Source organism: Dysidea avara, chromosome 9 (assembly GCF_963678975.1).
Source record: "Dysidea avara chromosome 9, odDysAvar1.4, whole genome shotgun sequence".
NCBI lineage: Eukaryota > Metazoa > Porifera > Demospongiae > Dictyoceratida > Dysideidae > Dysidea > Dysidea avara.
Window position 1 is genome coordinate 30471203 of NC_089280.1, and position 12767 is coordinate 30483969.

General features: G+C 38.1%; 2 protein-coding genes across 3 annotated transcripts; both read right to left on the reverse strand.

Annotated features, from left to right (window-relative positions):
* Nucleotides 1-575: 575 nt before the first annotated feature.
* Nucleotides 576-5933, reverse strand: LOC136266155 (serine/threonine-protein kinase D1044.8-like). Of its 2 annotated transcripts, XM_066061142.1 has the most exons (4): nucleotides 4809-5933; nucleotides 4681-4755; nucleotides 1268-1759; nucleotides 1067-1197 (listed from the first exon to the last, which is right to left on the reverse strand). In XM_066061142.1, the coding sequence occupies exons 1-4, from the start codon at nucleotides 5856-5858 to the stop codon at nucleotides 1195-1197; spliced, it is 1620 nt and encodes a 539-aa protein (XP_065917214.1). In that variant the 5' UTR covers nucleotides 5859-5933; the 3' UTR covers nucleotides 1067-1194. The 2 variants fall into 2 exon arrangements, with proteins under 2 accessions (XP_065917213.1, XP_065917214.1); XM_066061141.1 differs by having other exon boundaries at nucleotides 576-1759; nucleotides 4809-5930.
* Nucleotides 5934-9775: 3842 nt separating this feature from the next.
* On the reverse strand, nucleotides 9776-10399 carry LOC136267664 (uncharacterized). The gene has a single exon (XM_066062812.1). It carries the CDS (start codon nucleotides 10397-10399, stop codon nucleotides 9776-9778), a length of 624 nt encoding a protein of 207 aa, XP_065918884.1.
* Nucleotides 10400-12767: the final 2368 nt, after the last annotated feature.

A 12767-nucleotide genomic window follows, 5' to 3' on the forward strand; every position in this document is an offset into this window, starting at 1 on the left:
TTTGCATTGTGGGTTTGAGTTTAGCATAGACTCTAATACATTATTCTCTTGAAGGAAAATAATTGAGTCGACATTGCATAGTTCAGTCACTATGAATCACTAAATCATTTTTGCAATGTGGTGGTTGCTTTTCTACACAGTACATCTCAACATGACAAAATGGCCCAGACATTTTCAACCTATACTTCTAAGTACTTGTTTTAGTTCCTTATGTTAATTTAGGCATCCACAAAGTGGTTATTTGGTTAGAAATGGTGGTGAAAACAGGTTTACCTCCCTTCACATATTAGGTAAGTATATAATATTATTATATATGCCTGTGCCCTCGAGCTCAGGCTTGGACATATATACCAGGCAAACCCCTCATGGCCACAGTATAACTGTTAAATAATGGCCATTACCAATGACCAATCTGATGAATATGGTTACCAAAATTTCACATAAATTTTAAAAAACCATTCTAAAACCTCATTTATATGAAAACAATAGCATCACGGTCAGTAAATTAATCACTACATAATCTACTAAAAACTGCCGATACTGATTTTGCTGAAATTTGGCCGATGAACCAATTTCCGATTATTTACTGAATAATTGGTGCATCACTACATGGTACTGGCTTAGAAAAGCAAAATGGTAGCAGTGAAATGAATATGAGGGATAAATATCATGCACCAAACCACACCCCGGCCAATACATGCCATGAATCATATGACTCTACACTAAAATGATAATATTTTATACTGGCAAATAGAAGCAATGGGATAAACGCAAAAAGCTAATCATTAGTGGTTAGTTGAGCTTGTCCTAGTTCCACTGTAGTCAAACTGGATAATCTAGCATTGGCTACACTGTCTGATCTAGTACATCCCCCGATAACTATAATGGCATTGTTACTGAATGATGCTATAGCCACATCAGATTTTGCAGAAGGTAAGGATGCAATATTCTTCCAGGATTTGCTGGAGTCTTCATACATCTTAATATCTGCAGTTGGTAGTGTAGCACTTTCATCACGTCCACCAACCACCATAGGTGGGGATGAGCTGGGGACTAGGGCTGTACCCCAGAGAGTGGTGTTCATCATTGTAATCCATTCGGCAGGCGCTTGTTGTTGGTCATCTGATCTTGTGATATCAGCAACTGATATCTTGTAGGCACCATTGTAAACATTCCTGTCTGCACCACCATAGGCTACTATAATTAAGTGACCATCAGTTACAATGGGTGTGAACACATACATTGGCACAGGAAGATTAACCTTCACCTTACTCCAATGAGAATTCTCTATCCAGTTAAGAACTTCAATATCATCTCGTACTACACTGCCTTTCACTCCCCCAGCAACAATACAATGCTCCAGGTGAGTAGCCACCCCTGGTCTGGTCCTAACTGAAGGAAGGTCAGGATAAAATGATGCCCAAATTTGATTTACTTCATCAAATGTGGTGACTTGATTGGTGCTTTTCTTAGTAGCAGACAAACGTCCACCAATAATAGCTAATTTGCCACCAATGATATGAGGAATACCAAGATAATGACCTGAGGGGGGCAGCTGATCCCAGTGGTCAGTGTCGATGTCGTAAGTATATACCTGATCTTTAGCTTCATCAAGTAGACTAGCTCCACCAGCAACATAGACCTTCTTGTCTTGTACTGTGGCATATGCACCATACATTGGAGCAGGAAGATCAGCCAGTTGTGTCCACTTCATGTGGTATCTGCCACTGGTAAGTGCTGGTATTAATGGAGGTGCCTCCTGGGTGAATAATGAATCAAATAATACCAATATGTATAAATTTTTAAAATAATGTACAAGCAATGTGGTTGAGATGCTAAGTGCTACACTACGTAGCATGGAGAACAAGCACCAATTGTTTTATTTTGCTATATTTTCTTTTGTTTGTACATTTTGTGTGAACATGAACACAACCCACGGAAACAAACCACAATTTCTCCCGATAACAAAGCTGTCAACAATGTTACCATAGGAAATAAACAGCCATGGCATGCACACAAAATGTTTATGATTCCAGTACAATAATCATACAACTCATGCAGTCATAAGTTGTTCACTATATAAAGTATCCACCATGGTAAGTACAGCAAATTCTTGATTAGATTCAGTGGCTGCTAGATATATGACACCTTCAACCTTGCTGTATTGTTGACGGCACTCTAGATAGCTGCTGTGCAAACTGTCTATTGCTCAATTGAACAGCTAGCCTTCCTAGTTAATTTCCTCGTCCTCCCGTCCCAACAAATTCTGGATGCTAAACTGTGTGACTCAGCATTAATCATTACAAATCAACCTTTTGCAAATCACAAATCTCATTGTGGCATTCAGCTTGTGATAAACAGTATTAATCACTTACTTCTTCATGAATCACTTACTTCTTCATGATTGCAACTCTGGATTCATACAATTAAGCCAGTAAAAGTACCTTGTACACTATGGAAAATATAGCACTCAGGCGTGGTCTCAAGCCAAATATAGCACTCTTCATCTCATGCCATATTTGCCTCTTAACCACACCCTCATGCTATATTTTCTGTATTGCACTCACTACAGTACTTTAAACAAGTATATAGTATATGCTTTAAACTATTTACCAAACTCTCCTACAACACATACACATAATAACAGTACCAGTCCAGGTACAAGCTTTGTGTTTCAGCCCCCTTGTAGAGTATAACAACCAATTAACAATGCAATTGTTGTAATTTTTTGTCACCTTAGCTGCTGTTGCTGCTTACCGTTTTCTGGTATTATATTGGTGCCACACAGGCAGCTGTCCTAGGGGTGTCAGTAATTATCTGCTCATTCCTTTGTCATTATACAGCTTTGAAGTTTCATAAAAAACAGCCAGCAAGTCTTATAAGGTACACTTAACACCTCACCTACACTTTACGGAAAATAAAGTACACTTATCTATATGGTTTGAACTCTACTATTATTTTACCCCATGCTGACTGTTGTACCTCAATCCAGTGATTTATAGTTAATTGTTTGCTTTTTGTTTTGTAACTCAGTAGCTGTTATTTCTTTGCTTTTCTAGCCATCAAAAGGCACTACTATGATGGATAGCCTACCAAAATTGAGGTTATTCCCATAAGTAGTTGATCCTGCAGCGTGACAAAAGTTCGATCTTTATTTACACAAATAAATGTTCATAGCACTGTGGATACATGCAGATACATATCAGATTCCTTGCAAACTGAATTACCTTTACACCTATACTAAATTTCAAGGTAAGCAAATCATGCATTTGCAATTAATATTTTTTTTTGTTTTTGCAAAGTGTGCAGAAAGAATAATCTAGGCCCCCACAGACCCTGTAAGAAGACAGAAAATGAAGAAGAAAAAACAAAACTTTGGTGCCCGTATCTTATGAATGGCTGGAACAAATTTAATTTAATTTGCTGTGAGGCTTACCCTACATACCTGGTAGATAGCTAATATGATGTGCTTTGGAGAGAGGACTATGCATGGAGTGAAAATCGCATTTTCTTTCTTCCTATCAATGTACACAGTGATTCACTGGCTTACTTGGCCGAATGACACACCATCATGTGTATAACTACTGATATTATATTCTAATGAAGATTCAATTTCAGAGGGTCTACTTTCCAAACAATTTTCCTAAGAGCATGATCCCTGGTTGACAAACTTAGCATAAATACCATCTAGCTACAGTGTAACCTGGTATCACAAAAGTCAGGCTACATATGTCATTTAATAGCACATACTCATGCTACGCTTAAGCCAAAGTCAAGTATTATTTTTCATAGTACACAAGCGTGCACAGTGCATTGATCGTGAATCTGGAATTGCAATTACGGATAAAATCAATGTTTATCACAGTGAGGAAAGCCACAATGTATATCGTGATCTGTTTATAGTATAGTTAAGAAAAACATACTAGCTGCCAGTGACTATAGCTAAATATTGATCAGTAGTAATCTCAAGTTATTTAAATTAGTATTCTGCAGCAGAATTCACTGGAAATGGAAAAGAATGACAAAATAGGGCTTTAATGGCTAACACTTATAAATGTGACCCCAGTAAATATAAAGCAGCTGAAACTTAGCCCAGCTTTGTTGTGGGGACAATTGTGGTCATTCCAGTGTTTCTGTGGGTTGCATGTGTTACATTCACACAAAGAGTGATTTATAATCAGTAAAAGGAATAACAAAGCACATTATGACAAGATTGCATCACATGTTACTGTTTACTGTTCTTTGGCCACTTCAACTTAATAGTTGTTTCACAGTATTAAGTGAAATCATCAAGAGTTTGGTATATAAAACATAAATCAGCACAAAAGTATAAGTAAGAGGATGTGTGGTCTGGACAAAAAAGTATAGCTTGTTTGCAGCCATAGTATATTTTGTGAAAATATTTGCAAGTGAATACTGAAATGCACTCGAAGCTTGTGCTCAGGGATTAGTGATATTTTAGCTTGATTGTTTACCTTTGAAACTTCACTCAGCATCAACTGGACCCATGAAGCAACTAATCAAGTTGATGTGCCTTATATATTACCATGTGTTCATTATAGCAAAAACACATAACCATTTGTTTACACTACATGGAGTTTTGTGACCCATAATGTGCTCTCCCCCACAAATGACAATTTCCACTCTATGGTACACATCTAGCTACCATTAGTGACTCACTTTTTTCAGTGATGTTTTTATTGTTGATCTAATATCATTGGATACACATCGTCTTGGTGCACTCCTTAAAGAAGACTACCACCATATAATATAACATTATAGCTATTAACAAAACAAATAATACTTACCAGATGTTGACTTAACTGGTCAACTTCAGATTTCAGCTGGTAAACTTCCGATTTCAGCTGGTCAATCTGAAATTTATCTTCATTTATTGTCCTTTTCTGCTGCTCCACTAACTGATGTAAAGTGATGACATCTTGTGGGGACTCTTTTATGAAAACATCCTTGCTTGCTTGAATCCTCTCACAGACAGCTGATGTGGTGGGCCTCACAGTAGGATCATCATCTAGACATGCCTCCACCAGTGACCTCAATACTTCGGCCTCTCCTCTCAATTTATCCAGATACTGTTGACGACGCTCTACCTCAGACAAGGCAACCCTCCTTCTGGTCTTATGATCATACTGTACTAGTTCTGTTGGATGAGGCCATTGTTGGTTAAATGTGTGGAGGATTATTCCAGCAAATGAAAAAATATCCATGGGAGGGCCGTAAACTGGAATGTTGGCTAGACTCTCAGGGGGCATAAAATCTGCAGTTCCTGGAGCTTTAGTCATTGTGTTTCTATCAGCCTGTATCACTTTTGCAACTCCAAGATCACTGATCTTTGCCACATGATGTGCAGTCAATAAAATGTTATTAGGGGAGAGGTCTCGATGGACAATAGGGGGATCATGATTGTGAAGGTAACACAGGCCAAGGGAAACATCATGGACAATTGAAAATTTTATATGGGCAGGAATCCTCTCACATTTATCCATCAGTGACGTTAAGCTATCAGCCATCATCTCCATGACCATTACTGGTAGCCGCACCCTTGCCTGTACTCCGCCCACCCCAACGGAGGGATAATAAACACCAAGGAACTGTATTACGTTTGGATGACGTAATGTACTACATTGCCAACACTCCCTCATAAACGATTCGACCGTTCGTTGCATTTGCGCTTGCCCAACTCCTTCGATCAGAATGGAGTGAATCTCTTTCGCGGCACAGATTGTTCCAAAATAATTGACAGCGTAAACTCTCCCATAAGCTCCGCGTCCCAGTTCGTCGTGATCAAGTGGTGTAACTCCATTCAGAACCAGACCTTGAAAATCATTACCTGAAGCCATTTCTCTTCGTAGACTTTCACTACTTTTAAGCAGGGGGGTAGGTAAAGCCCACGTGAATACGTAATAACATTGCGCAAGTACTGAAAGTATTTCACGTGAGTTGAATAGACCCTGCACAAAAAGTAGAGGAAGGGGATCGACGGGGATTGATACATATTTTAGTTTGTTATGTGCAGTGGTGTGATTCACGATTGGAAAAACGCTAACGTTTAGACTTACAACGATGACGATGTGTGGCGGTGACGACTTTCACATCAACAGTAACAGTGGTCATCAATGATTACAATACAATCGTTTTTTGTACGATCTATTAATTTCAACAGGTAGTATGACTACGTTTAAAATAAATATTTTTGTTATCGCTCCGTAGTGCACGTGGTCATGTCCTATATACCCCCTGACTTTTAAGTTCCTCTTTTACGCGCTTGCACTGCAAGCGCCCAATTCATCCGGATACTCTCCCGGATATTCTTTCTACAGCTACATACTAATGCCTGCCTGCTGCTGTGCACATGCTGCTACTGTGTAGCCCATTGTTGCCATTACAAAGACAAAGTCAGTAAGTATGTATTAATACAGTGATAGCTTAGATATCTGTACATAAAATAAATTCAGAGAGCTTCAGAATCAAATCATCCTCTAGCTGGAAAAAATGTTTGCATTTTTAGCTAGAGGAGAGAATTTGAAACGGCCAACAGCACATTAACTTTAAACTATTATTATTATTATTATTGATTGTTGTGCAGACCTCAAAAGAGTATGGTGCACAAAAAAGGGTACAATTGCTACTGTCAATTACAAAAGGAAAACAAACTTATATAATTATACAATATTTACTATACACAAGACCATATATACACATGCAGGTTTGTGCCAAGTCAGTATGACCCTACAAATTTGAAAGTGTGGAGCTAGTTGCCATCCAGTAGAAAATCGGAATCAGGGGCGGTTTTAGCGGGGTTTCTGGAGTTTCCAGGACCCCTCTGAAATAGCGCGCGCCCCTACGATTCGTCAAAATTACAGAGAGTTATACATACCATATTATTATTAGCTATTCAAGGAGTAGTCACCTCCATACCACCAATTGATGCGCTTGCGACCGGGATAAAGATTTAATCAAGCGATCAAGGGGTATTTTTGCACTGAATCAAGCGATCAAGGCGTTCGCAAAAGTGGCGATCAAGCACCTTTGGAAAGCTAACTTTGGGAAACACGAGAATTTACTAAGCTTTTACGGTTGACGATCAAGAATCAAGTCTCTTGAATAAATGAAATCAAGTGATCAAGGCAATATTTTGGCGATCAAACTTTTTGATCCCGGTCGCGAGCGCTTCAATTGGCGGTATGGAAGTGACTAGCTACCCCTTGCTATTATTATATATTTGATTAGCAGGGGCATGAAGCTAATTTACAAGCAAATATGAATTATAGTATCTGTTCAGCAAAGTTCTAAAACTATCTAATTGATCGGCATGAACAATATCTGAAGGCAATCGGTTCCATTCGGGAATGGTGCGTGGAAAAAAGGAATACTTAAAACAGTCTATGGTAGGCTGGTAATGGAGGAACTTCATGTCATTTCTTGATCTGGTGGTAGTAATTGGTGATGGAGTTGGTAGATAATTTGTTGGAATTTGTAAGATATTATTGATTATTTTATAAAGTAAAATTAGACGAGTGCTCTCTCTTCGAAGTTGTAAGGTTGGCCACTTAAGTGATGACAACAATGATTTACCATACGAAACTCGTCTAGAGAGACTTGGTTTATATTCACTGTATTGTAGACGTCAAAGGGGAGATCTAATTGAGACCTACAAGATATTGAATGGTTACTATGACATCAACAGCGTTGAAACCGGGTCGGGTCATCCGGGTCACATTTTCTCCGGGTCATCCGGATCTGACCCGGTTTACAATTTATCCGGGTCTGACCCGGATTGGATCACGTGAGAAACGAAATTGTTCGTTTGACGACGTGGAACTTATAAACGCTATCGCGTAGCTCTTTCGTGAGCCACGCCCACTTATCGCATTACCAACATACGCTCAGCCACGCTCATTTGTTAGTAAGTGTAGTATGTAGCACGAAATTGAGGGTATCTATGGTGAGGGGTAGCTATTGTCAGTAGGTGAAGACCTTTTTTTTTTCTTTTTTTTTGGTCTTCAACCTACAGTAAGGCTGAAGTTGCAATATTTACTCAACACGAATCGAACGCTCAAAATGTAGACTCGTTCGCTCACTCGAGACTAGCCGAAACACGTCTCGGCTTTAATTAATCCGGGTCACATCCGGGTCAAATCCGGGTCAGTGGGTCATCCGGGTCAGCAGTAGTGACCCGGTTTCAACGGACATCAACCCTACCTCATTTTTCACTTTGAGTAATACGGATACCACCAGAGCAGGTCACCACCGTAAACTCTTTAAATTTCGATCTCGGCTGCTAGTGAGGCATAATTTTTTCACCAACAGAGTAGTTAATTTGTGGAATTCTCTTCCAGAAGATGTTATTTCTGCACCAACCGTGGCATTGTTTAAGAAGAATCTTGATGATTCATGGAGAACAACAAGATATGGGCACTCTCAAAGGCCTGCGGCCTAGCTTGACAGTCTTGTACTGCCAAGCAATTTTTGTCCATTAATAATAATAATAATAATAATAACAATGAACTAATACTATCTCTAACATTCCTTCTCCAAGGTTGGTTCAATACAAAGCGAGCTGCTCTATGCTGAATCATTTAATTTGATAAGGATCCCAAATAGATGAAGCATAATCTAGTACTGGTAACACAAACTGCTTGTAGCTTAATTCTTTCAATGCTTTTGAGCAAGTGCACAAGTTACAATTCAAAAATCCTGTTAATTTCATTGCTTTGCCACATACATAGTCAACATGTGGTTGCCAAGAAAGTTTATGGTCAATGATAACTCCAAGATAGGAATGTTGTTCAACGATGTTAAGAACTTGACCTGACATTGAGTATAAGAATTCACTTTTGTGGTGGTGTTTGGACAGTTGCATAATACAGCATTTATTGATGTTAAATTTCATTTTCCACTTGTCAGCCCAGGCAGAAAGCCTTTGTAGATCTTCCTGGAGTATTTGGTGGTCGGCAGCAGTCAATATTGGGCGATAAATCAAACAATCATCTGCGAATAATCTAACTGTGCTCTGAATGTCTGTGACCAGATCATTTATATAAATCAGAAACAAGGTGGGCCCAAGAACTGAGCCCTGGGGGACACCTGATGTAACTTTGCATGGGGTAGAATATGAGCCTTCGACTACAACTTGCTGTGTTCTATTAGACAAAAATGAATTTATCCATTGCAGTGGCTTCCCTCTTATTCCATAGAATTCTAGCTTTTGTACAAGCCTTGAATGTGCAACCTTATCAAAGGCTTTAGAGAAATCTAAATTGCCAATGTCAACCTGGGTTCTATTGTTCATGGACTGGGAGAAGTCATGTATGGTGAGAAGTAACTGCGATTCACATGAGTGTTTTGTTTTGAATCCAAACTGGTTGGGACATAATATTTGGTGAGTTTCTAAGTGCTTCATTATCTGACTAATTAGAATATGCTCAAATGTTTTACATAAGATAGAAGTCAAAGAAACGGGTCGGTAATTTGATGGATCAGATCTCTTATCTTTCTTGAATACTGGTGCAGAGACAATTATATTTTTTTCCAAATCCCAGTGAAAATGTCAGGCAACCTAAAGCATTACCTGACATTGATATGCTATTGTTTTCCACAATTCATCATAATAGGGAAATCCTTACGATACATTGATAGAATAGAGTGACTCAACCTATAATAATACACTCGTTGTTGTCAAATTGCATTTGCCATTATTGACAATGCTTCACTATAAAAACTCTACAATTTCCTTCTATTTTGATCTGACATTTTGTCAGGCAGGTTCCATTATGGTTGGCCACACATGACACTTGCCTGACAAATAGCCTATGTCAGGCAGTAATAATTGACTCTGTACTGGTGTAACATAAGCAGATTTCCATTCTGTTGGCAGTTTGCTAGTGTCTAAAGACTGTTTGAAAAGATGAGTGATCATTGGGGTCAATTCCTGTGCCAACTCATGCAGAATCTTGGCTGGAATGTTGTCAGGCCCACAGGCCTCATGAGGATCTATTTGAGAAAGTAAGGTAAAAACACCATGCTCCGTAATACTGATTTCAGGTAGAGGTGGATAAGTTGATTCTGGTAGTGCTGGTACTGAACTTAAGTCTTCAGTTGTGAATACCGATTTAAATGTGTTGTTTAAAACTTCAGCTTTTTCGGCAGGGGTGGTTGCTACTCCATCAGTAGTCTGTAATGAGCTAATTCCAGTTTGGTCTTTTTTGCGAGACTTGATATAATGCCAAAATGGCTTATTTCCATTCAAATTACTTGAAGAATTTAGGATCTTGGCAATGTGTTTTTGGTGTTCTGTACGGATAGTTTGGCGTACCTGACCTTGGACACTTTTGTACTCAGCCCAATCAGTTGACCGCTTAGTCCTTCTGGATAGAATCATTGCTTCTGCATTATATTATGGCTTTTTCTATTGGCAAAACTTCATGCTTTTACCTTTGAAATCACCTTCACACGTAGCGACCTTTCTTTTGGTCTTCAACTTGCAGCTAGGCTGAAGTTGCAATTTTAGAGAGCCAGAAACCCCCTCTGAAAATTTCTAGATCCGTCCCTGAGAATGTTACAATTATATATAACAACCTTTTATATAGTTAGAATCTGTTTCATAAAATGTGACTGGGCCTAGGGCATGCGCGTTTTATAACTAGACTGGTGAGTATTAGTTATTTATAATGGAGAGGAATAATCAACAAAGCTTTTAGCTTTTTTTTTCTTGGAACATGTCATACGTGTTGGGTCTTAGACACTATACCTAACTACTGCATGCACAAAAACCTGTATATAGATTCCTTGTTGCAGCCTGTTAGATAGCATATGCAACCAGCTAAAGCTTCATGAGTATTATAGCCTCTGTTTATGGGAGCAAGACTGTTTCATTTGTACATTCACACAGTGACATGTAATATTATAGTGCAATATTTGCTGCTAATGTTCTTTGTCATGTGTAATTAGGTTCACAAGAGGTCAATTGCTATACTCCACATCACTGATACATTGTCATTTTACAGTAACACTAGTGTAGTACAGGGGGAAATGTAGACAAATTCAATTTGCTTGCCAGCAGTTTGTCCTTACAATTTTGCACCTTGGTGTTCCAGGGCACAAATGTTGAGAAGCATTTTTGTCATAACTTTATAAGTCAAATTACTCAATCGCCTGATTCATCAAAACTTCCCTTACCAAATATTTGCACTATATGGAACCACATTTTGTATAAATGTTACTGTCGTGTGTATCACTATCTGATAAGCTAAAAGCTATTGCTTGCACGTGAACAACAGCAGTTAATATATGTTAATAACTCAATAGATATCAGGAATAACATAGATAACTACACTAACTGAAAACAAGGGCAAACACAGTTTATATATATTATACAGGTACCATTAATGATGTCATAAAACATTACACACAGTTATAGCTATATTAGTCAGTCTATCACAGTTACAAACATGCAACATTCAGTTACGGTATACTGAAATGCATGTATATATATATATATATATTGCTTAAAAAGCAATTACCCAATGTGATTAGTATTTTCTGTGTGTTATATATCTAACAACAGCTAGTACATAGCTAACAGCTATGAGGAACAGTAGGAACATTCACTGTTAAGTAAACATGTATGTTCGCTATTTGCATTCATGTCAACTGAATCAATACAAAGTTTTTTAATACCTATAATTATATTGTATTATATGGTACTGACTCAGATCAGCAATTGCAGCTATGACATGTGGGATTAATATCATGACATGTGTTATTTTCATTTTCAATTCAAGTGAATAGTAATAATTTATCACTACTTCACAGAAATTTATGGTATTTATCCCACATTTTACTAATTGCAATCACTGGTAGGTGCTACACACAGCCCACACCAGACCACACTTCTGTCAAACACATGCCACGAGCAGTCTAAGTCATACGAGTCCAGCAATAAAATAATACTTTATATTGGCAAATAGAAGCAATAGCCAAGGTTAACGTTAAAAAAAAAAAAAATTACACGTGGTTATTTGAGCTTGTTCTAGCTCCACTGCAGTCAAACTGGATGATCTAGTACATCCTCCAATAACTAAAATAGCAGTGTTGCTATAGCCACATCAGATTTCGCAGAAGGTAAGGATACAATGTCCCTCCAGGATTTGTAGGAGTCATCATACATCTTAATATCTGATGCTGGTATTTTAGCACTTTCATCACGTCCACCAACCACTATGAGTGGGAATGAACTGACTGATAAACCACTACACATAGCTAGCTACACCTCGGCTAAAATAGTTCAAATTTAATATGTTTAACTGTTTGAAGCTAGCTTCAGATATATAATTGCTATAGGTCTATAGTCTATGTAGCTACCACTAAACTGCAACATTAGAAATTTGTTCAGTCCCATTTGCAGTTTAACTCCTGGCCAGGGAGCCAGCCAAGTAAATTTATCAAGTGTTTAGCTATCCCAGTATCCCATCAGGAAGTCTTGTGTGGCCAAACTTTCAGCCTATACTCACAAGATTTATTAATTTTGCTTTCCAACACCTACTCACATAGCTAACTATATAGTGTCATCTGTATTGAGTCTTTTTGTTCAGGTGGTATATACTCCTATACATTTATCCTTCTGTACTAACCTTGTCTTATGATAGGGTTTCCATTTAAAATAGGAAGGTGCTTTGTTTTGTTTCTGATAATTTTCACACAGACTGACCTTTAAGATAAAACAAACTGTAAAGTTGTAATCAAATCAA